This window comes from Oxyura jamaicensis, chromosome 1 (assembly GCF_011077185.1).
Source record: "Oxyura jamaicensis isolate SHBP4307 breed ruddy duck chromosome 1, BPBGC_Ojam_1.0, whole genome shotgun sequence".
NCBI lineage: Eukaryota > Metazoa > Chordata > Aves > Anseriformes > Anatidae > Oxyura > Oxyura jamaicensis.
Window position 1 is genome coordinate 63230585 of NC_048893.1, and position 27605 is coordinate 63258189.

The 27605-nt window shown below is 36.4% G+C and overlaps 1 protein-coding gene across 12 annotated transcripts in view; it reads left to right on the forward strand.

Annotated features, from left to right (window-relative positions):
- The window catches only part of ERC1 (ELKS/RAB6-interacting/CAST family member 1), a 294248-nt gene that overhangs the window by 63102 nt on the left and 203541 nt on the right, over positions 1 to 27605 (forward strand). For 8 of the 12 annotated variants that reach the window (XM_035345700.1, XM_035345691.1, XM_035345735.1 and 5 more), the window contains exons 3-7: positions 3358 to 3774; positions 17000 to 17074; positions 18975 to 19130; positions 20939 to 21022; positions 22892 to 23059. In XM_035345700.1, the coding sequence (XP_035201591.1) occupies positions 3358 to 3774; positions 17000 to 17074; positions 18975 to 19130; positions 20939 to 21022; positions 22892 to 23059 (900 nt within the window). The remainder of the gene's footprint in view (positions 1 to 3357; positions 3775 to 16999; positions 17075 to 18974; positions 19131 to 20938; positions 21023 to 22891; positions 23060 to 27605) is intronic. The other 4 variants (XM_035345711.1, XM_035345744.1, XM_035345761.1 and 1 more) reach the window with 1 other exon arrangement.

The window sequence follows — 27605 nt, forward strand, 5'->3', positions numbered from 1 at the left end:
TAAGACTTGTCTGCTCCTTCATAGGGAAAAGGATGTTTTCTTTGAAATGATGTGGAAGGAGAGCTATGATAACTGAAAAACTGGTTTATTTATGATGCCAACTAATAAAAGTTGGTTAAATAATGTTTCATTATTCTGAAAATCATAAAAATTTGTTGGAAAGCAGAGCAAAGAACCCATTTTGCATACCTCTTTCATGTTGGAAAGGAGTGGGTGTCTAAAGCATATTCTGTGGCTTGTTTTCCAGCTCCTGTGCACATAATGAAGTTTTTCAGCTGAGCAGCTTGGACAACAGTGATCAGGGTTAACCCCTCCTCTCTTCCATAGTCCTTAATTTTCCCTGGGAAACTGCATTCATTGCAGTTGCTGGCCAGTTCTTTCCTTGCTTAAAACTGATGGATTCCCTTACGTGCCATATGTCATTGGATTTAAATTTTATTTCATGTTCTGTTTCTGAATTGTATGGCAGATTTGGTTCTTTGGCCCAGAAGTTATAATAGAGTCTTTCCCAGCTTTGGGGGAGATAATTTCTGTGGGTCTATGAGACGCAATATTTGCCTATGTAACCTGAAATGAGATTCACAGCAGATCAAATGATTAAAATTCGAATGCAGGAATTTGGTTGTGGTGGTTTAGTCCATTGATGTTTATAAATAACCCAAGTTTGATTCCGAGACAACACTGAGTAGAGGAAGTCATTTCATTTAGTAGATGATGTGGTTGCTCAGAAGAAGCTCTTTTCTTGCTTGGGAGAAAGGAAACGCTGAGGAGGCAGTATGTGGAGAGGCAGGTGGAAGCATGTGGGAGCTTGTTAGCTGGAAGAACAACACACAGCTGGGCTTTGCATAAGTAGGGCTTCTCAAAGCCATATTTACAAACGAAATTAACTCCTGTGGAATTGTAAAGTTGTATTGAGTTAGGTAATTCACTTTTAAGTTTAAGGAAATTTAAGGATATTCTCTTGCTTCTGCTGTTAATGTCTATTGATTTTATTCCTGTTATGTAGGTACAGATAAGGCAAACCTTTTCATGAGCATGGTAGATTTTTTCTTACAGCTCGATCACTGTACGTTAATTGAACAGATTGTAGTAGCTTTGATTGCCTACCTGCACGCTGGCACACTTGCAGTAGTGCCTCAGGTTGAAAGCTTGGAGGTTTTCTGACATTCTTACTCTGACCGTGGTTTGGAGGAATGACAAGGAATGGAAGTGGGAATCTGCATTAAAAAAAAAAAAAAAGTTTTGGCTAAAAAGGTTTCCAGATCCAAACTGATTCCTTTGAGTTGTTTCTATTCTTCTCTTGTACTATTGAATGTCAACTTGAAAATAAATCTGAGTGCCTACCAATATAAAAACACAATCTACATTTAAGAAGAGTCATTAATTATCCCCTAACCTAATAAACCTGTGCCAAGTTATCACACAGATTCTATGACCTATTTTTTTAGATTAATAGCATGACTAACTACCAAGTATTGTGTTATTGAAATAGAAGAAAAGGCAATTACAGCACCTTAAATCAGTCATGAAGCTACACATTTAAGCTGATTTCAGTTTATGTTGATAACATGAAGGATAGTTCCACTTTTGTCTCTACCAGCTCCTTGGCTGCACATTCCCAACCCTACATTGCGCCAGGATTAGCATTGGTGTAGGCACTCCATCAGCTGGATCGGAGATCTGGCTGGGAAGACTTTGTATTGCTGGGGCTGGTTTTCAGCCAGGTGAAGCTTTGATCCACTTTTCAGTGACAACCACGTAAGAGAACTGAACTGTCCTCTTATAGGTCAGAACACAAAAGGAGAAGTACTTCTGGAGTTTTGACCTTTGTAAAGAAAATGGGATTTGACTGCCTTTATGCATCATTCCATACAACCAAACTGACTGTTAAATCTAAAACGAGTTAAAGGCAGAATATACTATTTGCAGTAAATATATCTAGCTATTGTGTTTTCACAGTATCATACAATCACAAAATGGCTGAGGGTGGAAGAGACCTCTGGAGGTCATCTGGTCCAACGCCCTTGCTCAAGCAGGGCCATCTAAAGCAGGTTGCTGAGGACTGTGTCCAGTTTTTGAATATCCTTAAGGAATTTTATATAGCAATTGTGATAAATACATTGTTGAAGTAATACTTCAACCTAAATTTTTTTACATCTTCTCTTTCACAAATGTTTGAGTGAAATGAGCTACTTGAATTTATGTCAAACATACAAAGTGGCACCGTCTTTACATTACAGACCTTAACAGTGTGTTTTCCTGCATCAAGTCTGATAACAGTTTATAATACTGACTTATACTTTAGTCCTGGTGAATACTGAAAATAACTGTATTGCAGATGTTGATTTCTGTAATACAAAAGTAGACCCCAGAAAACAAGCCATCTGACTTGTTCACATTCAGACTAAATTGTGAGCACATCTGCCACTCTCAAGAAGCGAGTCGAGATATATCACTCAGTGGGTATCTCATCCCTGGTAATCAGACCTTTCTTCAGCATCTTAGAACTTCCCTCTTATTGTCTTAATACTTCTGTCTTACAGAGAGGAACACAAATGTTTATCTATATATGAAGTAAAGACTGTTTCCCAGGCAAACTGTGCTTCTCCTATTTTATCGCACTTATATTATCTCACTGTATTCATAGTCATTGAGATAGGATTTATTGTCTTGCACAACCACAAATTACTGCTGATCATTGGATTGACTGCACATTCTTATTTATAAGGCAGCAGTCTCTGTTCTCTACTAAGATCCTCATGCATAAAATTGTATGCACCCCAGCCAGCATGTATCCATTTTGCTGTAGTTGTATTTCTTTTTGACATGATAAAGCCTCATCTGTAAGTCAACTGAGATCTGTACTATGTATAGTGTCACTACTGAAGTCCTAGGGGAGCCTCCGTGGCTGATTACATTTTATTAAATAGTACATATATTCTTATAGACATGTGTCCCTTTGCTTTGCAAAGAGAGTAATTTTCATCTAGGACTTTTTATGCAGAATTCTTCTGTAGCATAGATAAATAGTTGGAAAAAGAATATTTGAAGCTCTCAGATTTTGCCTACCAACATTTTTGGATTTGAAATGGTGACTCTCTCAGGTTGGTGGAGGTGGGAGTATCACTCAAGAAGATTTCTAGTGTTAAACAACCTCTGCCATACATAAAAGGAGGGACTTGAAAGTACTGTAGAAAACCTAGGATCTTCTCTAAAATTCTGCTTTCAAAAAACAATATTGTTCTGTCAGTGTTGAAGTTTCCTCTTTGTTGGTAGTTGAGGAAGACTGAAGTGGTTTATATTGTTGTTTTTATTTCTCTAGTGGAGGGAATCCTCTGACTTTGTTTATTCTTTCAGCATATGCAGATGACTATCCAGGCTCTCCAAGATGAACTGCGGATCCAGCGGGACCTGAACCAACTGTTTCAGCAGGACAGCAGCACTAGAACCAGTGAGCCCTTTGTGGCAGAGCTGACAGAGGAGAACTTCCAACGGCTTCATGCAGAGCATGAACGCCAGGCCAAGGAACTCTTCCTGCTACGTAAAACCTTAGAAGAGATGGAACTGCGTATTGAGACGCAGAAACAGACCTTAAATGCACGTGATGAATCCATCAAAAAGCTGCTGGAAATGCTGCAGAGTAAAGGTCTGTCAGCAAAAGCCACTGAGGAAGATCATGAGCGAACAAGACGGTTGGCTGAAGCAGAGATGCATGTACACCACTTGGAGAGCCTTCTCGAACAGAAGGAAAAAGAAAACAACATGCTGAGAGAGGTAAGTGACCAAGCGCTGGGTTCATCTTCGGTCTTCATCTCTAGTTCTCAATCTCCCCTCCTTTCCATTTCACATTTGTAAGGAAATAATTTTACATCCTGTCTATAAGCTGTATTTCACATTGCAGACAACAGAATTTGTCCCTGTCTTAAAAATTCCTTGTGTGTGATTTCCTGGGGTTTGTGCCTTAGGCCCCACTTTCCCCATTGCCCCCATGTGAAACTCTGGAAGTGAATCAACACATGGACTGTAAAATGGATTCTTCCATTCAATTTTAGCTTCAGTGAAAGTAGCTACCTGCATTTAGGAGAGAGCTGAGAGAAATCTTTGCAGGAGTAATGGATGATTGCTCTACAGTTTCCATGGAAACAGTCGTCTTGCTGTGAAGGGTATTTGATAAAACTATTAGCTGCCCTGGATGCACAGCCAAAAAAAAGATTACTTAAAGGGACACTGCTGCAAATGTTGCAGCCCCTTCCCCCACCTCTCTTAAAACAGAAAAGAAAACATGCTATTATGTCTGTATTGCACAGTAGGGGAGTATGATGACAGGCGTTCTTCACTACTCACTATCCCAAACTAATTACAGTAAAATTTAGGATACCGATAATACGAGTATCTTAGAAAAATAAAGGAAAATAAATAAGGTGTGGTGTAGCCAGTGTCATTAAATTCCTTGACGTTAAGTGCATTTTCCACTTATAGTCAACCAGCCTTCTAAAGCATTCTAATACTGACTTCTGAAAGGCTAGTAACTCAGTCTGTGTTAAGTATCTACACAGGTACGTACTTATATGCACGTATTCACTAATTATACGATTTTCTGTAATGATTATTTAATATACATCTCTAGATTGAATGCATGAATTGATAGCTATAGATGTATGTATAATGTGTGCATGTGAATCTATAACTTGTTTTGTACATTGTATATCTGTTTTGTGGTTCAGCAGTTTTTTTGAAAGCCTGACATATACATAAGATCTAACCCCCCTCTCTAAGAAGGCGGGGAAGCAAGGTCTTGCCAAAAGGTTTTTGAAATGAGTGTTCTGAGCAAATAAATACTTCCTAATACCTCTTATATGTTTTCCACAGCCCAACCCATTGTACTTGTGCTCTTGTAAGCATTTATATAAGAAAGCAAGACCCCATTGCATTTCTGAGCCAGATTTAGGCCAGATTTATTTTTTTTAGAGCAGTAATCTCTTGAGTGTCTGGAGTGAAGATAATATGATTCCAGAGTTTCTACACTACGGTTTTTCCTTTATTTAGCAACCAATGATAATTCTGTTCCAATTCTTGTATCTATTTCAGGAAGAGCCCCAAATGGCTTCCATTTGTTTCTGCTCTAAGTCCGGCAACATAAATGAAAAGCTGGCAGGAGCTCTGTAATTTTTTTTAGGAATGCGGTTTCTTTTGTTTCTGCTCAATGATGAGTAGATGTTGAAAGATAAGAATTCTCACTTCATTCACACATGTCTGGAAATCATCAATTATTTAAATCTTAATGTTTATGGTAAATGATTTCCTGGAGAAGGTAGAGATGACATTGATTTTCTAAGTGCAAATGCCATTTATCTAACATACTTTAATTACTCTTTACTGCCAACCCATTTCTAATGCACTGAGAAGGATAAGCTGGGAATTCTGTAACTTGTAGCTCAAGCTGTTGATATGGTGCAGAATCTAGCCTTGAAGCTGAGCACCCTAGGAGCCTCAGAGACATGGTGCTATGTAAGAGATGCCAAGCCATTTCCACATTGAACTGGGCCTTATCAAGAAGGGTTTGTTAGCACCCATGTGTTATTCTTGAGCTCCAAGCTAGACTATGCTGACAACTCAGGCTTGTCTGCATGAGAGTTGTGATTTAATGCCAACAGGCAGCTGAGCACCACCCAGCCACTCACTCGCTCTCCCCAGGTGGGATGGGGGAGAGAATGGGAAAGGTAAAAGTGTGAGAACTCATGGGCTGGGATAAAGAGTGTTTACTGGGTAAAGCAAAAGCCATGCATGCAAGCAAAGCAAACCAAGGAATTCATTCTCTGCTTCCCATCAGCAAGCAGGAGTTCAGCCACTTCCAGGAAAGCAGGGCTCAGCACGCATAATGGTTTCTTGGGAAAAATGCCATCACCCTGAACATCCCCCCCTTCCTCCTTCTTTCCCCCAGCTTTTATTTCTGAGCATGATGCCACATGGTATGGGACATTCCTTCAGTGAGCCCGGGCCAGCTGTTCTGGCTGTATCCACCCCCAGCTCCTGGTGCACCCCCAGCCTCCTCACTGGCAGGCAGCAAGAGAAGCAGAAAAGTCCTTGACGTGGTGTAAGGGCTGTGTTGTGACAACTAAAACCATTGGTGTGTTATCAAAACTATTTCCATCAAAAATCCAAAACAGCATCATAAAAGCCTCTACAAAGAAAATTAACTCTATCTCAGACAAAACCATGACAAAGAGTCTCATATGTGGGGGTCCAGAAGGCTGGGGAAAATTAAGGTATGTTGCTGAACTGTAGCTGACTACCTCTGAAGCAAGTTTACTACCTCAAGCTTGTAGACTCAAGCTAGTAAACTTGAAGAGTTCTTGGGCACCAGGCTGCTGTGTTCTGCGAGATCTGGTTCATAGTTAATGTCACCATCCCACAATTGGAAGTGGTCTGTGTGCAGATCTTCCTAGGTCTATCTGCATCACCTTCCTCACCTGATCTTCCATCTTCTGAATATTTATCTGTATTTCCAAATCTGTAAGTTATTTTAGCCTTTTGATACCTCAAATACTAACTATGCGTTTCTGAGCTGTCTTGAAGAAAGCCATCTACTTTCTTGATTGTTCTTTAACTGGTATTTCCAGTATCTGGAAAGGTATGCTCAACTCTTCTTTAAATACTGCTGTTAAAAGAAACAGTAATATCCCAAAGGGATATGCAAGAGCTGGGAGGTCATTGTGGATACTTTATGTTCCGACACATCAGAAAAGCTGAGAAAAACTTCAGTAGCAGTTTTGACCATCTTAGCCAAAGCAAGTTCAAAGCAAGTGTCAGAATTCACAGGTACTATTTCTGAGTTACATGTGTATTACACTTTTGGTTAAAAAAATACTAGGAATAATAATAAATGTCTGCATTCTGGAGGAAAAGGTATCCCTCTATTTTCCAGCTTTGAAGCTTACATGTAATTCAGATGATGATGTTGTGACTCAAGGTCATCAGATGGTCTCTCAGATGGTGCAGGTGCAGCGGCCAGCAGTCTGACCTTCAAAAGTAAATATGTATGGATTGATTTCTTCAGCTACTGCTACTACTGTGATTGAAGAAAGGATTGCACTAATTTCCGAAGGAAAATAAATTCTTAACAGAACCACAAGTCTGAGCTAAGAACGTAACTAAAGAATAGCTGTACTGGTTCTGGCCAAGGATCACTTTGTTGAAACAGTATTCTGTTTCAAATAGTGACCATACATAGACACCTCAGAAGAGGTAAGAACAGGGCAAACACATTACTTTTCTGTAACACTCTCCTGTTTTCCAAACTGAACTTCTTGTGATTTGTCAGCTAAGTATCCTCTATGGATCTGCCATCCAAGTATGGCATCAGTGTCTTACTCAGCCCATGTAAACTTTTGCAGCTGTGGCATCATCTTGTAAGTGGTTCTGTAGTTCTGCTCTCTTTTTCTTTGGGGTTTGAGCCTGTCTCCCGGTAACTTCATTGAGGGCTCCTTGTTCTTGCACGTGAAGACAGTGTACCGGTGATCACTACTGGGATTCTCTGTGCCAGTTGTGAGTTTGGATTTTTGTCATGTCCCTTTCAAGTTCTTTCTTTTTGCAGACTGAAGTCATTTGCTACTTAGTTGTTCCTCATGTAGAAGATATTTTGCGTCTTTCACAATCTCCCAGAGAACTGTCTCAGTTTACCATATCCAGCCTATGAAACGGATTTTACTTCAGATAGTGTAAGGTATCTCTGTTATCAGTATGACTCCCCTGAATTTTTTTTTGAATATTGTCCTGAATACCATGAGGCTCAACTAATCTCTCCTTACATATCCAAAGGAAAGATCCTGTATCAAGCATAATGTAGGTTGTATTTGGCAACTCACTGATACAGAGGGCAGTCGCTCATGAACATAAAATAAAGAAAAATTAAATGTCTTATTGAACATCTGGATGCAGTGACTTCAGCAGATGACAGTGTGATTGCATCACATTCCTCTTCCTTAAAAAACGAGCTTAAGCTTCATACCTTATAAAAAGATGTTGCTATTTTGAGTACCCCTCAAGTCTTAGTGAAAATTATTCATATTGCTGTTGGTATTTTAGACCTAACTTTCAGAAACAAGATTATTATCATACCAGCAAGAAAGACTTGATGAAATCCAGCAGCTGGACCTACAACTTTCAGAATAGCTCCTGACTGACGTTAACTGCCACTTCATTGTTCCAAACTCACCTGCTGCAGAATGATCAGTGATGGCAGTGACAGCACATAGCTCTAAAGATAACGAAGCTTGCTGTGCTCTTTTTGACATCCTTCCCGCTCCTCCCAAAATGCTAAATGCACTAAGTGGAAATATGTTTTTTCTCCACTATGCAGAGTAATAGATACACCAAATATCAGTGCAATTTATGGAAGAGTATTGTGTGATTGTGTCAATATCTGATGTTTTAGAGACTAGAAGTACTACGGTCAAACTACATTTCATAAGGACAGTCCAACACAATTACACCAACTTGGTTAATCCTTTCTCTTTTGAATTGTTAATTACTATCTGTCTTTAGGAATATATTTACCTTAACAAAGACCTGTGATTATACACTAATAGTGTCACAGTCAATAAAGAGTAACTTCTTGAGAGTTTATGAAAAAAAAAAAAAAAAAAAAAAAAGGCCAAATTTCCCATCTGCCTAGAAGAAAGGATAAAAACAAAACCATCTGCATTGTTTCTACCCAGGGGGAACAAAAATAGGCTGCTCAGTGTGTATTATTGTCAGATACAGTAGACTTCAGCAGTGTTGTCCCATTTTCATATTCCTTCACAAGGGATATCAGGACAAACTTTCCAACAGAGGTTCACGTGATGATGAGCTGTTTGTCTCTGGGTTGTTACTGGACACATACACGCTACCAACCGCATCTATCTTTGCTCACAGCAGTGCTATGGCATGCACTAACTGGAGTCCTCAGAATATACTCACACATCACTGCATTCCTTACACTGAGATAGGGATAGCCTTTGAGGATGTCTGCTATCCTAAGGTCTAAGAAGGATGTGTGAGGGGAAGTTCCCAAATGTATTCTCTTTTCATTGGCCAGTGTGCTCAGTGGTATCTATCTGTTACTCCTCTGAAGCCTTTAATCCCATAGTGCCTCATATAACATGCACTGAGAGTCCTGATAACATACATAGCCCTGACCATTGGCTTTTCCTGAGAAGGTGCAACAGAAGTCAGGCACAGTGCTAGTCCTTCTTCCTGCATAAAAGTTCTAACATGTCCTCACAGTGAAGGGTATGTAAGTCCTGCAAATGAGTTGTGGCAGAGATTGTATGAGGCTGTTGTTGTTAACACCTTCAACAAGAGGTCAGAAGCAACTCTCTATTTAAGGTAAATGGTGGTCTTGTAGCCTTAGTGTTCTCCTGGGAGAGGGAGTGGTTGGTGCAAACTTTGAGGCCAAGCAGGCATTGAATGTGGGGTGAGGCGTTCATTGAGATGCCAGTGTAGTAGTCAGAGTGCTGATGTATTTCATAATAATGAAGGAAAACAGCCGTTTGAATTAATTGACAAAAACTAGACATAAAAATATAGGAAAGAAAACTGTGAATCCAGCTCTTGGACAGATGGCTGGCTATCACCTTCTATTCCAAAAGAGAACGGAAGCAATATTCCTAGAAGGTTTCTTCCTGTGTCAGTTCTAGATTCAAGATTTGCATAATAGTGTGGTATGGAACAAGGAAAGAGGAACCAGCTGTAGCTTTGCATTTTGCATCACAAAAACTGTTTGTTAGTAAATTACAGGTTTAGTTGAATGACATTTTGATTTTTTAAAATAATTGGGTCCATTCAAATGATGCATTTTTAATACTACCAAGTGCAAAACTAAATTAAGGAGATAAGGATACAGTATTTAACCAGTAAAGGGTGTTTTTGTATGTAAAGAAGTCACTGAAATGGATCATTCATAGTGGCAGCCATTTAAAATGGGCTTAAGGATAGAGGTTATGGCAGAAAAAGCTATTATTTGTTTTCATCTTCAGAGTGCATTGAAATGGCAACCCCACAACGTCCACTTTGTGAGAACTGTTTTACGGTAATCTAGTATGGCATTATTACATGGACTGATCTGTATTTGTAGCTTTCTCGAATCAAACAGCGCTTACTTTATTATAGGAAGTAACACAACATTTCTGTGAGCCCTCATTCCAGTGTCTCCACTTAGAGTATATTTCTGGCACAGCAGAGAGCAGACGCACTATGCTGTAATACAGATGTAGTTGGCTTAGCTTTAAATTATCTAATTTGATGCAGTGACAGCTTAAAAGGAGGAGCACAGAGCTCAGTGAGAAGGGTAGGTAGGCTGTGCTGGGTAAATGTACCATCTGAGGACTGCTGAACAGTGATTTTGCCATTTTAAAATGCCCTGTGAAAAGAAAGGTTGTTTGCCTTATCTGAGCAGATTTTAATTAACTGTGACAAGTTGTGCAAAGAAGTTCTTTTTCCATGCATGTGTTAAAATTCTTACCCTTTTCTGCTCCAGGCTTAGAGAAGGATTTAGCAATTTTAATTAGAGCAATTAGAGTTATCTCAAAGAACGCTTTTGTCCTATTCCAAGATTTTGCAACAGAAATAAGACACACTTCTAGAGAGAGGTTTGCAGTAGTGTATAGCCTGGTTCAGAAACTGGAACTCTCATACCATTGTAGTACAGGACACCTTTCTAATGATTTAAAAAATGAAGTTCCTGCTTTGTTCTGCTGCTGTTCTGCTGCTAGCCAAGGATAGCAGGGAGAAATTATTTAAATGAAGATAATTTAAATAGTTCGTGTGTAGGATAGAATCACTGGATTTCTTTAGTTTTCAAGCGTATTGAAATTTTGTAGAACAAAAGTCACGAATTTGGGCTATTGCAACTTGAGAGCAAAATGTACAAAGAACAAATTATGCATGCTTTTACTTGATCCTGTTATAGTTTGGAATGTGTTATGTGACCTTTATAAAAGAATGATGGTTAAATATTTTTAAAGTAATTATTTTTATCCTTCCTTGGTTTAGGGGTTGGTTGCATGATATTTCATCTCAGAACTAGTTTTCAACCTCAAAAAATAGGTTGAAAAATCAGGGTTAAAAATTACTTGTTTCATGTCTTTCCAGACTACAAAGAAATCATAAACACCTTCCAGTTCTTACAGAGCAAATTTCTGATTTTTTGGAGATTAGGTAATTATTTAATAATGGACAGGAATTAAGTGAATAGAAATATATAATAGTTATGATCTCATCAATGTGAAACAATCCACAAAAATTTCAATTTAAATCTTGTATTTACTGTGTTATACACTTATTTCAAATAATTTATTGCTCTATGAATGAGCTACTGAAGCTTCATTTTTTTTTTTTTTTTTTACTTATTTACAAAAGGCAAAATTTCTAACTAAATTTCTAACTTCAGCACGTCTGGCTCCCTTAGGTGACATTTTTAAAACCATCCGAAACAATTCCCAGGGCAGAAACATGGCTGGGGCTTATAAGTAAAATAATTAAGCTTTAATGTCTGTTGATATTTCATTATATTCAAAGGTTTTGCTTGACAATATGTTTTATAAGATTGTATTTGTTAACAAAAGACAGCTTCAGGTATACTTTCTTTAGAAGTGTTTACATTATCCTACACCTTTCTTCAGTAGAGCTGATACTGCTGGAACTTTGTTTCTGTAAGTGTGAAATGTCGCGGTACAGGAAAGTATAAAAGTAAAATTTGAAAATACCATTAACAATTTGGAAGCTAATTTAAGAAACAATTAGAAAACATAGGTTTATTACTCTCTAAATAGGAGAGAAGAAAAGATTGAATAGCACATATGTAAATGAAGTTATAAATTAATAGTATTTTAATTTTTAACCAACTTTTCTTTTTGAATTTATACTTCTGTAGCCAGACTTCAACACAATGACTTAAAACTAGTAGGATGGTCTGAATTGGTCTGTCTCATCTTTGTCTCCTGCTTTTAAGCTACTGCTGAAGTTTTGGAGGATTTTGCATTTGTTTTCTGCTGATTCGAACATTGAGATGAACAGGAAGCTGTGTTCTAGTTTTCACTTTAAGTGATACCTTTGTAAAAGAATTTTGTGTGTGCTAGTATCGGAGTTCTTGTTTGGATTTTGAAATCACTGGCTGAATGTATTCATCAAATTGCAAAACATGAAGATGAATTTCTTTAGCTAGGAGTATCTGAGCTTCAAAGCAACTGTCACCCTCCATTATTGATTTGTGTTGAATTTCCAGCACATGATTCAAAGTTGTGCTCATTACTAATATGAATAATTTATCTTTCAGGGAATTACATTGATTGTGTTCACAAATACAGGAAATGAGACATACAAAAGTAATTTCTGGAGAAACTATTATGATTATTGGTTCCAAACTTCTATTACTGTATTTTTTCAGTAGCAAAACTCTAATACTAATGAGATAAGTTATAGAGGACTTTTTATTGCACATATAGAGGACTTTATTGCACATTCTTTTTTCAGTTCAGTTTTATGTGTTGTTGAAATATAGGCCAAATTACTAGGCTTGAGCACTTCTTCAAAAATACTCATAGAAAACCTGAACCTAAATAATTGTGATACTCCTCAGTCACTGTCTGGTCCCAATTAGTAGAGATAATTGTATTCTGTCGAGTCATTTCATGCAACCTCCTGCTCAGTTTGGGACTCTCCGGTGATGGGGATTCTACCACCTCTCTGAGTCCTATTCCAGCATGTCATTACTCTCCAAATAGAATTTTTCACATATTGTAAGTCAAAATTTACAGCTACATCTTTTGCTGTTGACTCTCATCCTTCCATTGTGCACTTCTGTAAAGAATTTGTCTTCATCTTCCCTACAGTGTCTTAGATAGCTCATCAACAAGCTTCACCCCTAAGCCTTTTCAGCTGAAGCAACCCAATTCTCTCATCCTCTCTTCTTACATCATATGTTCCAGATCCTATCCATCTTGATGGCTGTCTGTTGGACTCTTCAGCTTTTCAATGTCTTCCTAATGCTAGGGAGGCCAAAGTTGGGCCCAGTACTCCAGGAGTGGTCTCACAAGAGCCAGATAGAGTGAAATAACCGCTTCCCTCTTAGTGGTGTCTATACTCTTGCTAATACAGCCCAGGATACAGTTGTCTTTTTTTCTATTCTTCCTTCCAGCAAGAGCACACTGCTCTAGTTCATGTCTTCCCCAAATTGCATATACTCTGGAAACCTGCAGAGAGTGCAATCTATCCCATAACCTGGATTGTTAATAAAGGCACTGTACAGTATCAGCCATAGTATCAAACCCCAAGGATTAGCAGTAGTAAACAGCCACCCATTGGACATTATATTGCTGTCCACCAACCACAGTTTGAGCCTGACAGTCCAGATAATTCCCCACCTACCTTATAAACCACTTATCCAGTCTGTATGTCACCAATTTGGCTACAAGGATGTTTGGAGACAATTTCAAAGGCCTCAGTAGTTCAGGATATGCAATACCCACTGATCACTGCTTTTCCATGAGGCCAGTCATCTCATTGTAGAGGAAAATCAGGTTAGTCAGGTACAATTTGCCCTCCAATACAATTATAGATCCATTTGGTACATTAAATAGCTTCTAAAAGTAACAATGATAGTTTATGCCGATACTGAACTACATTCCTGAAATTTTCTTCTGGTTTATAATATTTGCATTTTATTATAATAGAAACCAGAGTGCTAAATTCTTTCAAAAATTTAGATGTGAAAGATTGACAGAAGCCATCTGGGAAACTAAACTTTAAGTGCAAGAGGTATAATGTTCTCTCAGTGAGGCCTGGACTATGTGTTGGAGAATAAAAACAAACATTAGATAACTATCCAGTCTGCTGAATGATGCAAAGATCATGCTGCACAGAAGATCGTATTTGACCACATAAAGTCATGGTTAGGCCAGTTAAGATTAAAGAAAGATTTAAAATTAAAAAAAGGTTTTCCTGAGTTTTCAGCTGTGTTTTTAATTGTACATTATATAAATTGTGGCTTTTTTTTTTTTTGGAAACAATTTAATGTATGGAAGAGCACCTGCTTCAATATTTTTCTCCTTCATTCTCCACGTGATATATGTTGTCTGATTAGGTGGGTTCTGCAGGAAATAGAAGGCATGTCCTTTTCTGCATTTGGAAAGTGCTTATCTCATGGTACTACTGAAAGATAAGTTGCTGTATTTTTAAGCATGAAGACTACTTCCCTAAAAATGTCATCACTTAAAGTACACTTTCATGTTTCTGACAAATTCCTTGCAAAATCAGATGTGGGAGTAACTGAGGGAGTAGCAATGAGTGATACGGCCAGGATATTTAGGAAGAAAAGGTTCTGAATAAATTCCTCCCTTCACCATTATGTGCACGTGTATAAGTTGCTAATATTTTTTAGACGTAGTGCTGATACTGCTCAGTATTGAGGACTCCCTCAGTTTTGAAACTATCATCTCTAATTTCCAATCGTTTATGCATTTCTTGATCAGGAAAAACAAAAACTAAAAACCTAAACACATTTAGAATTTGTCATCCTTCAGATATTTTAGGGTGCATTAAAATTACATTATCACAGATATCCTTCACATATTTAATGTTCCTAGTATATTTGATAGCTGTTCTATGTAGTTATGCTAGATGGAAAGTTATGGTATTATTTCTCACATGGATACAGTACTACCTGCAGACCTACTTTGCAAATGCAAGGTAATAAGACACAAACCTTTAGTTTATATCTTGTCTGAATAAAAGGAAAATATTTTTAATTAAAAATTGGTAGTGATGAAATGCTGAAGTGAAAATTCCCTTATTATAATTTAAGTTTGATTCAAAGGTTAGATGATGTTGAATCTTATCAATCTGTTATGGAATAGTATCAGTTAGATATGAAAGTTCTTTCTGCATGAAGGTAGAAGAAATGAAGGATGTTTTATTACTTGATCAGAATGGATAAGTCACAAGAAAAAAGGATTAGTTTTGTATTTTTCTGATCCTGATATTTACATGTGGCCCTGCACTTTAATTATTGTGCAGAGTCCTGTTTTGAAGATGAAAGTGCTAATTTTCAAGCTTCTATGTGGCGTGTGTCCAGAATATAATCTGAATATGTCAGAGAGATACTAAGCTTTCTCCTTTCTGCCACATGGATAAGTGCATAACTTACATTTCAATGTTAAGAAGGATGTTTCTGCATGATGTTCCTCCAGCAGCCGTACTTAAATTTGTGTTATAGGGAGGTTCAGTGTGACTGCAGCCCTATTTTCAGTCTTCTCAGAATCATAGGCAGGTTGCCAAAATCAAGTCCTTACTATGCACTTGAGAAGTGGGAGGTGTTGTTTTTCTGCAGGTTATAATTCACCTAAATTACAGTGAAGCTATTTAAGATGATAGAAGTAGGACACTTAGTTTGCTGTTGTGCAAAGCATCATTTCAGACAGTGGAAAGACAGCCTTTCTAAAGAAAAAGCTTAAAATAATTTTCTATTTGGGAAAATGCTGTGCAATGTCAAAAGCAGACGCTGTTGTGCCAGCATCCCTTTAATGACATGCTGTTCTTGTACTGGGTGTTTCATCTACTGCATTTCCGTAGTAGGTTGCTTGTATGGTCTAAGGTCAGAGACCATGTCTCTGCACAACTGGAAATGATCTAGTACATAAATGCACCACTAAAATAAAAACAATATATTGTTCAAAATAAATTTCTGACATATTCGTTTTTGACCTCTTTATCTTTCATTATCTCAGTTTCCAAAAGTTCACAGGAATTTGTTTGCTTTTCTTTTCTATTATCAAGCTTTTTCATTTTCTTCTACAATAACAGTCCTTGGATGCTTGTACAGCTGATGTGACAGGAACAGCTGGGGACATAACTTTCTGCATTTAGTGAAAGTTCATGCTATTCTGAATAGGATACTTTTCAGCTTTTTTATTTATCAAAGCTCAGAATGGTGAAGAATCATTTTCAGAATTACTCCTTTTTGCCCATACATATGTTTTGACGTTAGGAAAAAAACCTGAGTAGAAGCAACTTTTCAATCCTGAAATCTAAACTACGTGTGTGTACTCAGATTGTTAGGTTAACTGATATCGCAGTTCATAACCTTTGGTGCCTTTGGGCACCAAAGTACTTTTATGTCATATAATATTAACATCCTAAATGTATTCACATGCCTACATTTAATAGTAGTGTTTGTTTTAAGGACAATATTATTTTAACACAAATAATGAAAAAGTGGAATATGTTTCTCTTATATTTCCATTTGTTGGTTTGAAACATCTACCTACTATATATGGGAGAACAAGCTATTTCTGCTTTCTGTCACTTTATTTCACAGAGAGCTCTCTGAAGCATACTGGTTCTGTGAATTCGTATCAACAGAAGTATCACGTGGACATTTGTATCCTCCTCTTTGCAAACTCCAGACTTTAGAGCAATGTGATAGCCAGTCATGTACTTCTGGCTGCATTCTAGCCCCAGTGGAGAAAGATTTTCATCCTACATCATTAAGCACTGCTACTCTGGAGTAAAAAAATTGAAAAAGGCTTATCAACATAGCTGCACCCTATTGCTTGTTGAAACAGAAACCACAGCATTATTGTTTTCAGTAAGCATCTAGTCAAATAAATGATGTAGACACTTCCATGTGAAAATAGTATCCGTTTAGATTAGCTTGCCAGGTAGATTATAGTTTTCTTTTGGTGGATTCATCTGCCTTTTTAGCAGTTTATTTTCAGTAAGTACATGGTAAGTACTGTTGTGCCTTTTCAACTGAGATGGTGATTCTGTTGAATGAACATTTGTGTATCCTTTCTTTCATATGAAAGATCATAAAACAAAATAAAGGAACTGGTAACATCAGAAAGCAGTGTTGAATTATGCTATGAATTAGAAAGAGAAGGCTGTAGTAATTTTGTTTGTATTTGATAAATGGGTCAAAATGCCTTTAGGCTAACTCTTGCTTTGTTTTCCGCTGACACAGGAGATACATCGACGATTTGAAAATGCTCCTGACTCGGCCAAGACAAAGGCTCTGCAAACTGTTATTGAGATGAAGGTAAATGGTTGCGTATAGCCAGTAGGAGAGCATATGCTTTGTAAAACAGGTTTTCATAGGAAAACTGACTGTATCAAATACCATACTATTTTGTAAGTCTTCTTACAGAATTTAATTTAAGAATTTAATTTAAAAGAAATATATTTATTTCTTATTATTTTATTTTATATTACTGATCAGGGAAGACACATAACTGTTTCATGACACAATGAAAACTGCTTACTGCCTGCCTACAACAGCATATAGAGATTTCTTTCAGTTAACTAAGAGTCCATTGTATTGCAAAGATGAGTGTGATGTATTAGTGGTTCTTTGTGATGATGTGGTTTACTTTCTTTTTACACTATCAACCTTTGAAATGTCAATGCTTCGCCTTCCATGTATTAGCAATTTGCAACCTCAAAATCCACTTAAAGAATGGGTCATACAGCTAGAAAGATGTCTGTATGCCATCTTAAATGCAGCTTTTCTGGATGATTTTTCCTCTCTTTCTCCCTCCTTCTTTGTCTGAACCTTATTATTTTGGTTTCCTTCCTTTTTTCCCTTCCAACTCAGTCCATTCCATCTCAGTGTTTTCCGTAGTCATTTCCCATCTTTGTGCTTTCAAAGCCTTTCTTTTACTGTCATTCTTTTATTAGTCTTTTTTATGGTTCATAGCAATGAGAACTAATTTACCATCTGGTAACAATAAGCAGTCTTATTATCAAAAGAGAAACACAGGTATTTCTTGGAAATTATATGAGGGCTGAAATTAAGATACTGTTATAAATTACAATGTAGAACTTTACCTTGATACCTCAGTAATTTTTTGTAGCAAAAGTCCGCTTTCCCAATTTTAACTTGAGCATCAAAAATTAAGCAGGGAATCAGACTACATCTTCAAAATGGTCCTTTAGAACAATCTTATCTTATGAATAAAAAATATATGTATGAAGGTCTTTTAAGCTTTTATTCAGCTGTGCTTTGATTATCACACACAAAAAAAATGAAGGATTGGTCTATATAATAATGGAGGGTAGTTTGAAATCTTGTATTTCAGGAAAGACAAAATATTTTGAAGACAATGAGTTTTTAAAAAAAGGCTGCTCTAACAGATTGCATTTCATAAGGGCATATGCATGTAATAGAAAATATGCATGCAACTCTGTGTGCTGTATGAATCAGGTTTTGCTGTTCCTAACACGTAAGACTTCTAAAGAAACAGTAAATGAAGTAAACTGAAAACCTCTGTTCATTCTGTAGAACCATGAAGATAATAGTAGATAGGCTTTCTCATTGTTCCAGGTGTATATTTTTAAATGATGGAAATGTTTTATATGCTGTGTATATGAATCAGAATGCATGAACATCCTTTACTGCTTTATAAACACAAAAATGATTGTTGTACCTCTTCCTTGCTTATGGTGCTTTTTATATTCTCCATTTATGACCCGACACAAATTACTATTAACACAAACCTTCTGTTTTTCTTCTCTCTCTCTCTCTCTCTCTCTCTCTCTCTCTCTCTCTGTCTTTTTTTTTCCCATTCTTGCAGCCATGTTACGCTGCTCATTCAGTTAGAATTAAATTTCTCTGTTTTATGCTGGCTTAGCATTACAAGGCAACCTTTTTTCATAGTCTTTTATTTATTTTATGTATAGTGTGTCCAAGCCCCTAGCCATGTTTCCTCTCAGTACTAAATCCTTGTTTGCCTTGAGAGGTATAAAAAAGCTGAAAATGAGTATTTGAGTACTCAGGCAGATGCTATGCAAGGAGGTATAAATTTGTTTATGTAAAAACATAGGGACAAGATTTCAAGGGTGGGTACATGTCCAACAAATTATTTCATATTTTACTTTTAAGGTATATTACCAAATCATCTAGCAGTATGCCACTATGTGTCTCTTCTAATCCTTTTCAGGATTCAAAAATTTCTTCCATGGAGCGTGGCCTCCGGGATTTGGAAGAAGAGATTCAGATGTTGAAGTCAAATGGAGCTCTAAGTACAGAGGAGCGTGAAGAGGAAATGAAGCAAATGGAGGTGTACCGTAGTCATTCCAAATTCATGAAAAATAAGGTATTGAGAAAACTGTGACAGTAGTAAGATAAAATGAGCCTTAAGAAACAGAATAAATCCTAGCTAAGGAAAGTACCTGTGATCATGATTCCCATTCAAGTGCTGGCAAATAGTCAGAGTTTATTTGTATTCTGTCCTAAGCCAATAAAATACCTTTAAAATAATAAAGAGAATTTTAAAAACAAATTTCAAAATAGCATTATGATAGTTCTTTTATTTCAGTTATTTTTTTCAGTTATTTGTTTCAGTTCTTTTATTTGTGGTTATCTTTAGACCATTGATAATCCATTATAGTCTCAGGTTTTATTTTGTCTATAGTCTTCTGAAATGTAGTCTTTTGAGAGTAAAAAAAAAAAGTTTTTTTTGTTACCTGTTGAATAAATTATGTTTTATTATGCAAAGGCTAAAAAGAACATGAACTGTCAGTATAACAGTTTTCCATTACGCTCTTCTTCTAGTAGTCAGAACATGAGTAGATTCTACAACAGTGGTCATGCCACTCCTAATTTATGCACTTGGGAATATTTATGCCTCAGGACAAATACAACAGTGAGATATGTTGGTCCTCAGACATAAAGATGAACACTGCAATGTCAGTGTATAGCCAAAATTGTACTATAGACAAATATAAATTGCTTCTTTGTTTCTCTCAAAAAGTGTTTCTCAGTCTTCTAGGCAGGGAACCCTAACGTCTTCTAATAAAGATTCAGGCTCCCTTGCATGGTAAATTTAGGTATATTGTCAGCAGTCCTGCTTTTCTTAGTAACTTGTGCATGCTCCTTAAAAGCAGTGCACAAATCTCTGGAACAGAGGTTGAATATTGCTAGGTCCTGAACAGTTCTAACCTACTGCATTTATCATGCTTTAAGTTACTTGTCTTTTATAAAGAATGCTGGAGGAAGTTTCTTGGAAAATTGTTACTTGCCCTAAAGAATAAACATATAGTAAGTATATGTTTCTTCCAGTTCCCTCACATCAGCTCACTGATTTACCTCAAGATAACCGCATTTATTCTTTTATACTTTCCTTCTTTATCCTACTGTTTTGCTTCTAGGAACTGAAGGATACCCTCTTCCAAATCAGGAATGGAGGAGATGCTTTTCTTCTTTCTATCCTTTTTTTTAAAATTTCCTTATTCTTTTTCATTTCTTTATTCTTTCCTTCCTTTCTTCTTCCCTTATTAGCAACACTTATTTTTCCTTCTCCTCTCCCTGTGTGTTCTTACAGATCTTTCTGTTCAGCTACTTGATTAATTTCTGGGTCTATTCTGTCTACTGTGTCTGCTCATTACTTTTCCTGCAGAAAATTTGTTCCCTTTTGGTAACTATTCACTCATGAGTCATAACGAGCTCCATTCTTTATATCCTGCTATCCTGCTCTGTTTTTTAAATGCACAAAACTTGTTTGGGTTTTCTTTCAATATTGTATTGTATAGTCATCTGTGGCTGTATCTTGATAATTAACTTTTTTTTCTCTTTACTGCAAAACCTCTCTTTACCTGTCCTGATTTCCTGATGAATTCCAGTTTCAAAAATGTTGGGTGAAGTGCCCTATATTTGACATATATAAACATAACCATAACCATACATCTTTGTTTCATAACCAAATATTTGTCTGGCAGCCTATGTGAAATCACAGAGACATAAAACTTCTGTTTTGAGAAGATTTGATGAAGAATAGATGAGAAAATAAGTGACCAATGTTGATCCTTCTGTTCAGTTCTTTGTCACTTTTAGTTACTTGTTTGAAACAGGCTAACTAGAAGATGGCAAATGATAAGTATTTAAAGCATAACAATGTCGTGACAGGTAGAGCAACTGAAGGAAGAGCTAAGTGCCAAAGAGGTTCAAGGGGAGGACCTGAAAAAAAGAGTGGCTGGTCTCCAGGCCGAGGTCTCTGCAGTAAGATTTATTTTTTGTGTGCAGTGGCCATGCACTGGGGCTTTCTAGCTCTCTTGCTTTCGGGGTAGCTTTTCTTCTCTTACCTTCTTTACAACTTTATATAACCATAGAACTAACAGCCTGCTCAGCCCTGTAGCTGCGTTTTATTCATGTGGTTTTGGTGTCCATAACATCACTCTTCAACTGAACATTTATATTAGTTCTATTGCTTGTTTTTTAATGGTATGTTTCATTTAATCAGTTAGTTATTTTTCTCTATTGAAACAGATTTTCAAAAGCATTCAGCACCCATTCTGGGGCCAGACTTTCAAAGAGATTTGCTTTCCCTAGTGGAATAAAAATAATTTATAACTTTTCAAAACCATGTGCTGAACCCTCTTAACATTCTTTCACAAGGAAATGGCAGAAATTGGATGCTGAACACTTTTTAAAACTGATTTTTTCATATTAGCAGCATGAACTTAGGCTCTTCCTTTGCTGTGAAGGTAGTGCATTTGCTGAGTGTTCATAGTGTCCCATCAAGGAGGTGGGAGAACCCATTACTACCTTAACTTCCTTTGCACTGCATTCTTCCAAAAGAGCTTTAATGCATTTGCAGTGTGTAAATGCAGTAATGCATTTGCTTACTTCTCTGAAACAGGGATTTCTAAATATAATTACCTTGGGGTGCTACTTCAGAACTTTAATGTAAATGAGTGTAGTTCCGTTCAGATGAGAACAATTCATCAAAATACAAGTATTTAGGGTAAGCATCTCTTATAAGATGGCCTACCCCAAAGAGAATTTCTTTTAAAAAAGAAAGACCAAACTGGGTTGAGAAAGGTTTGCTATATTTCTTGCTACCTAGCAATTGAAAAGTTCATGTCGTTTGAAGTTTTTAAGGAGACTTTTTTGTTTAGATACTGCAGAAAACATAACAAGCAGTAAATAGTTTGTATTGTTCCAGTTACTCTGCAGAAGTGGTCCCGGAAGCATCAATACTTTTGTATCCTCTTGTTTAAATGGATAGTGAAATCGTTCTGTGGACATATAAGGAAGAATTTCTTCCCAATATCTAATCTAAACCTTCCCTCTCTAACTTTAAAATTGTCACTACAGGCCCTAGTTAAAAATCTCCCTACTTCTTTCTTATAGTATTGAAAGGCTGCAATGAGGTCTCCCTGGAGTCTTCCCTTCTACAGGCTAAACAGCCCAAGATCTCTCAGCATTTATGGATAGAAGAGGTGCTCCAGCCCTCTGATCGTTATGTTGTTTTGAAGTATATCTGCATCTGCTTTAAACATCTTTCCTAAAAAAATCTGTTAAAGCTGTTTCTTAGAAGAGTGAAATCCTAGTTTCCTAAAGAGTGGGAAAAATAAAGGCATCTTTACATACTTTGTAAACATGAGGCTGGATTGATGGATGGACAGAGAGGATAGAAAAGCTCAATGGTTTGACATTTGAAATCAAATGTCATGCTTCTAAAGAGAAACCTGTAGCTATCTCATCTTTTCTGATGCTGCAGGATAAGGGTACATTCCTGTTACAGTTTTGCTTCATCTTCATTAAAATCTTATCCCTGCTAAGTAACTGGTTTTGGTCAGTCCTTTGAATGGCTAAGAATAGATTGACTCTGTTAAAAAAGAACATCTCTTAAAAAAACATTATTGCTCTCCTCTCTTTCTCCTTGTAACATCTACTCATGACACAAATTTTTGCTGGCTCTCCATTCAAGATAACTGAAGGCTTTAAAATTATTTGAGACAAGTTTAGGGTATAATACTGTTTGTTGGTACTTATGTGAATTTATCACTATTTTTGAAGCAATGATACAGATTGATCATTATTTTTGCCTTTACACATCTTTTCTTCCTTTTTCAGATCGGTCAGGTAAAACAGGAGCTGTCACGCAAAGACACAGAGCTGCTAGCCTTGCAGACAAAGTTGGAGACCCTCACAAATCAGTTCTCTGACAGCAAGCAGCATATTGAAGTCCTGAAAGAGTCTCTTACAGCTAAAGAGCAAAGAGCTGCCATTCTGCAAACAGAGGTAAAATGGGCAGTTCTGTACTTTATGGCTTTCTATAGATCAAGAGATAAAGAGCATTATTTTTCTTCCTCTTGCTTAGGTTATAGAATTCCATAATGATGCAATACTGCTTGTTTTGAGCACATTGTTTCTTTACTTACATGCTTGGGTTCTCTTGTCCAGGGCTTTGATGGTAAAGAAAGTATGTGTAAGTGAACATATGTACCTGTGGATGAATGTACGCTTGTACAGTATGCTCCTCTAACATATTGTCAATAATTTTTCCAAGGCACAGCTGAAGTGGAGTTTGCAATGCCTGAGCTAGGGGGATTTATTTTCAATGATCTCGCAGCTAAAAGAGATCAAAGAAAGGAAGTATACAACTTCCTATGGCTTTACTACTACTATCGGCATGTATGGGAACTCTTGCATATGAACCTGTGCTTACACTTGAAATATGGGATTTTATGCTTTACAAAGCATATTCAAAGATAAAGGAATAATATTTTCAAAACTGATAACAAATTCTTAGTAAATTCCCATGTTGTGTAAGATGACTGCATATTCAAATATCAAATGAGCAATAAGTATAATATATACACTACTGGACATTCTTGAAAAACAAGCATGACATATTGAGTGAAGACAGCATTTCAATACAAGGGCATGGAAAATTGTAGTGATAGGAGAAGTCCAAAAGATGGCGGTCATGCATCAAAAAATCTTTGGGTTGTTACTGCTAAAATAGCAAAAAGCTAAGAGCTATGAAATAGGCATGCAGAAATTTTGTGGCTAATGCTGGTAGAAAGATTTCATAATAGAAGAGTGTGAGAGAATTTATTTGAACTTTTTCAGTAACTGTGGGTGCACATGGCCTTAACTATCTGCAGAAATCAAGTTACGCAGCAAATGTCCTTTGATGTTCTAAGATGGCTTTTCTGATTGTTCTCAGGTTTATGTAAGAGCTGAAATAGTTCCTTTAACAGAGTAGTATTGTAGATACGACAGTGAAAGTCATAAGTAACATTTATAAAGTCATAATAAAAGCATCTATAAAAGTCATAATATAACATCAATAAGCGATGCAAGTCTTAGAAAGAGAATATCTTTAGGTATTAAATTTAACAGACATAAGGAAAGAAATGCAAAGACACCCCACAAAGATCATCTCCAGGTCAAGCAAAGGCAGCAATTTTAAATTTTAAGCACAAGTTGAAAATGAAGGTCTGTGTTTAAAATTGATTTTATTAACAGACAACTTGACATGGGTAAATAACTTGGATTGACTGAGGAGATAGCAGATGGAGAACTGTTAAGATTCTCTGGAACAAAAAGAGAAAAGTATGCACTCAAAACCTTCTCTGGTTTATTTTTTTTAAGTGCGTTAAAAAAAAAATAAAACAACAAACCTTTCCTTCCCAGTTTCCTGTTGGCAATAGAAATAGAGTGAGTTAATTTAAATGACCATTTTAGTTGTGGTTTAATTCTACAAACTAGAAACCTTAATTTTTCATTTGTTTTTATTTTATTTTATATTGATATGTTTAGATTATTACTTGCAACTAGGTTCATTGGTATTCATTGGTATAACTGTGAAAATGTGTTAGTTTACAATCATAAAATTATTTTTAAATTTCTTCATTGTTTTTTGTTAGTCAGGAATGTACCCTAGATTTGTATATGTTTATTTAGGAAAAATAAATAAATAAAAAAGAATAGAAATTACTTTTCAAAATGTTATTAAAAGTAGATGTTAGGTAAGCAAACAATTAAAAAATACAAATAGTAGGTTTTGATCCATTATAATGTTTGAAAGTATTACAAATAAATCACTGAGTATTGTGGCAAACTTGCAAAGCTAGAAAAACATTTAACTTTTTCCTTCTATATAGTAAAAAGAACTACTTTTCTGCTCATTACATGAAGTTCCTGAACGAATTAACTTTTAACAAGTTAAAAGGCTTTAGTAGATTTTCTTAAAGTTCATGTCTTAACATTGATTGTCGTTATTTCAGTTGTTATGGGAGGTAAATGCATTTCTTCAACTAAAATGTGCATAATTTAAATTATTTAAAAACAAAAAGATGTTTTTATATACCCTTGATAGACACTCATGATAGCTATTCAAAACATTTTGATGTCATTTTAACTGAAGGCCACATCAGTTTGTTGTTTGTTGTTTGTTTTTCTTTTTTACAGTAAAATATCCTTATGTTCTATTCTCTAATTTGCTATATTACTATATAATCACTGATAATGTCTATTCATCACTGGCTTCTTCCAAATGGGTTTCTCATATAGCACTAGAATGCAAAACCATATCTCACTTTCTCTGAAACATGACAACACCTTTAATAATAAAAGGTGCCTGAAAATAGAGTTTTTCTGCTCTCTGCTTTTAGGTTATTCACATAGTTTGCTTCCAGATACCATAACTAAAACTTAACTGAAATAACTGCACTAACAGTGAAGGATGATTTTCTATCTGACTTCCTGTCCTTGTCTTTCAGTAAGCAGATGCTGTGGAATTAAAACATTAACAGTAGTGTTTTAGAATGATGCTTCTATGACAGACTTAAATGGATTATGGAGTTGTGAATGATGTCACTTCTCTAGAAGAGTAGTTCAAATACAGCCTAGTGTATTTTCCGTAGTAAAATGCAGCAATCTGGCATGGACTGAACACATTAAAAGTGCTGTTGATTAATCAGAGTACTCCCTTGTGTCAGAATTAAGTTGAATATTTAGAATTAGCCATTTATGTTCATGATATTTTTTATGTAATTCCAAGATTTTTATACTTTTTGAAATATAATCACATCTTTTTCTTCCTTGCTGATGTACTTGACAGAAAGCTCAGCAATTAAATCATCATGCACATTACCTTTCTTCTGTTTTCAGGAGTGATCCCCTCAAGCATAAGATTGAAATGCATTGATAAAGTACACTGTTGAGATGTTTGTTGCATCCTGTGTTGCAACTGTTTCTGAAAGTGTATCTTTCGATAAAATAATTTTCACTAGCAGCAGGGTAGGAGCATGAGATCCTGCTTGGCCTCACTGAGCTGTTGACAGCAGCAGTCAGTATTAAAATATCTCTAGACCTGCTCTTTAGACACCTAGAGGAAATTAGGAGGATGAGGAGAGGTACATTCTCTGTCATATATTGGCAGAAATACTTACAGGGAAAAGGTATTTTAAGGTTGTATTTAAGTAAACATTTTGAGGGAAAAGAGCATACCTTCATGAGCCTTTGCCAGTTAGTCTTCTATTAAAGAAAACTGCAGATAGATGAGGAAAAGATGTTAGTAAAATGTCTCAAAAATGCATCTGACACCTGCCATTGCTAGAACTATAAAGAACAGTGTCCTATTTGTGGGGTGTTTATCTTGAGGGCTATTGGTTGGAGAGATTTTCTGAAGGAGCCTTTAAAAATAGCTCTAAAAGTGTACAATCCTTTTGTAAATAAAACAAAAAGTAAGTATTTATTTTGGATTTTTTCCATGTAAAGTTAGTATTATGTCCCAGTGAGCCCTTTAGCTTAGTTCATTGCTGGCAGGTATGTGACTTCAATGGGAAGTTAGATTAATCAGTGAGAACTTTCCGTGTATACGCTGCCCATGCTGGCATGGTACTGTACTTGGTCTATTCCAGATGGTAAATTCAGATTTATATTCAATAGAAAAATGAATTCGGTCCTCAGGACATACGTTATTTGCTCTGAATGTCTTAACAAAACGCAGAATTCTCTACAGTTCTTACTTTATGGGGGCTTTTACTGGCATTTTGGAATTCTAGTAGTAGACTCTCCCAAACCAGAGGCATTTAGGGAGTGGATCACATTTAATGAGGTGTGTATGAACGGGAGGTGGGTGTCTCCAGCAAGACTTGTTAGCACAGGCCCATTAAGACCTATGCAGACACCTGCAAACTTCCTCAGTGCACAGAACTGTGTTCACTGTGTTTATTTAATACCATGCACTAGAGGTTGTGGAAGAAGAGTTGGAACTGTTTTCTGACCTGAGCAGGCCCTGAAAATAGTAAGTACATCAGTCCTGCCTTGAGCTTAGAGGCCTAGGAAGAACCAAACAGGCTCAGCCCAGTGTGTGTGCCTCAGCTCTGTGAGGTACTCATGTCATCTTAGTTGCCCAGATAACTGGGAGCTGCATGTTCATGAAGAATTCACTTCTACATGCCATGCCAGAATGAATGTTGCTGCAATTGGAATAGCAAGTTGAAGAGTCAAATGTAATTTAATGATTATCAATGTCAAAAAATGAGAATCAAGTCCTGTGAACTGCCCCAGTATGCAAAATCAGTCAGTAAACATAGCTTTTAAGATTTAACTCCTGACCATGCTCTCAGGGAAACAGATGTGTAAGATGACTGCTTTGTGTTTACCGTCTTTCAAACAAATCAAATAGTAGAATATCACAAAAGTGTCATTTTTCATTTCAGGTATTTGGATACTTTATATATATTTTTATATTTAGATAGATATATTATAATATTATAGATAATATAGATATATTTTATAGATAATATAGATATATTTTTATCCGTGGCAG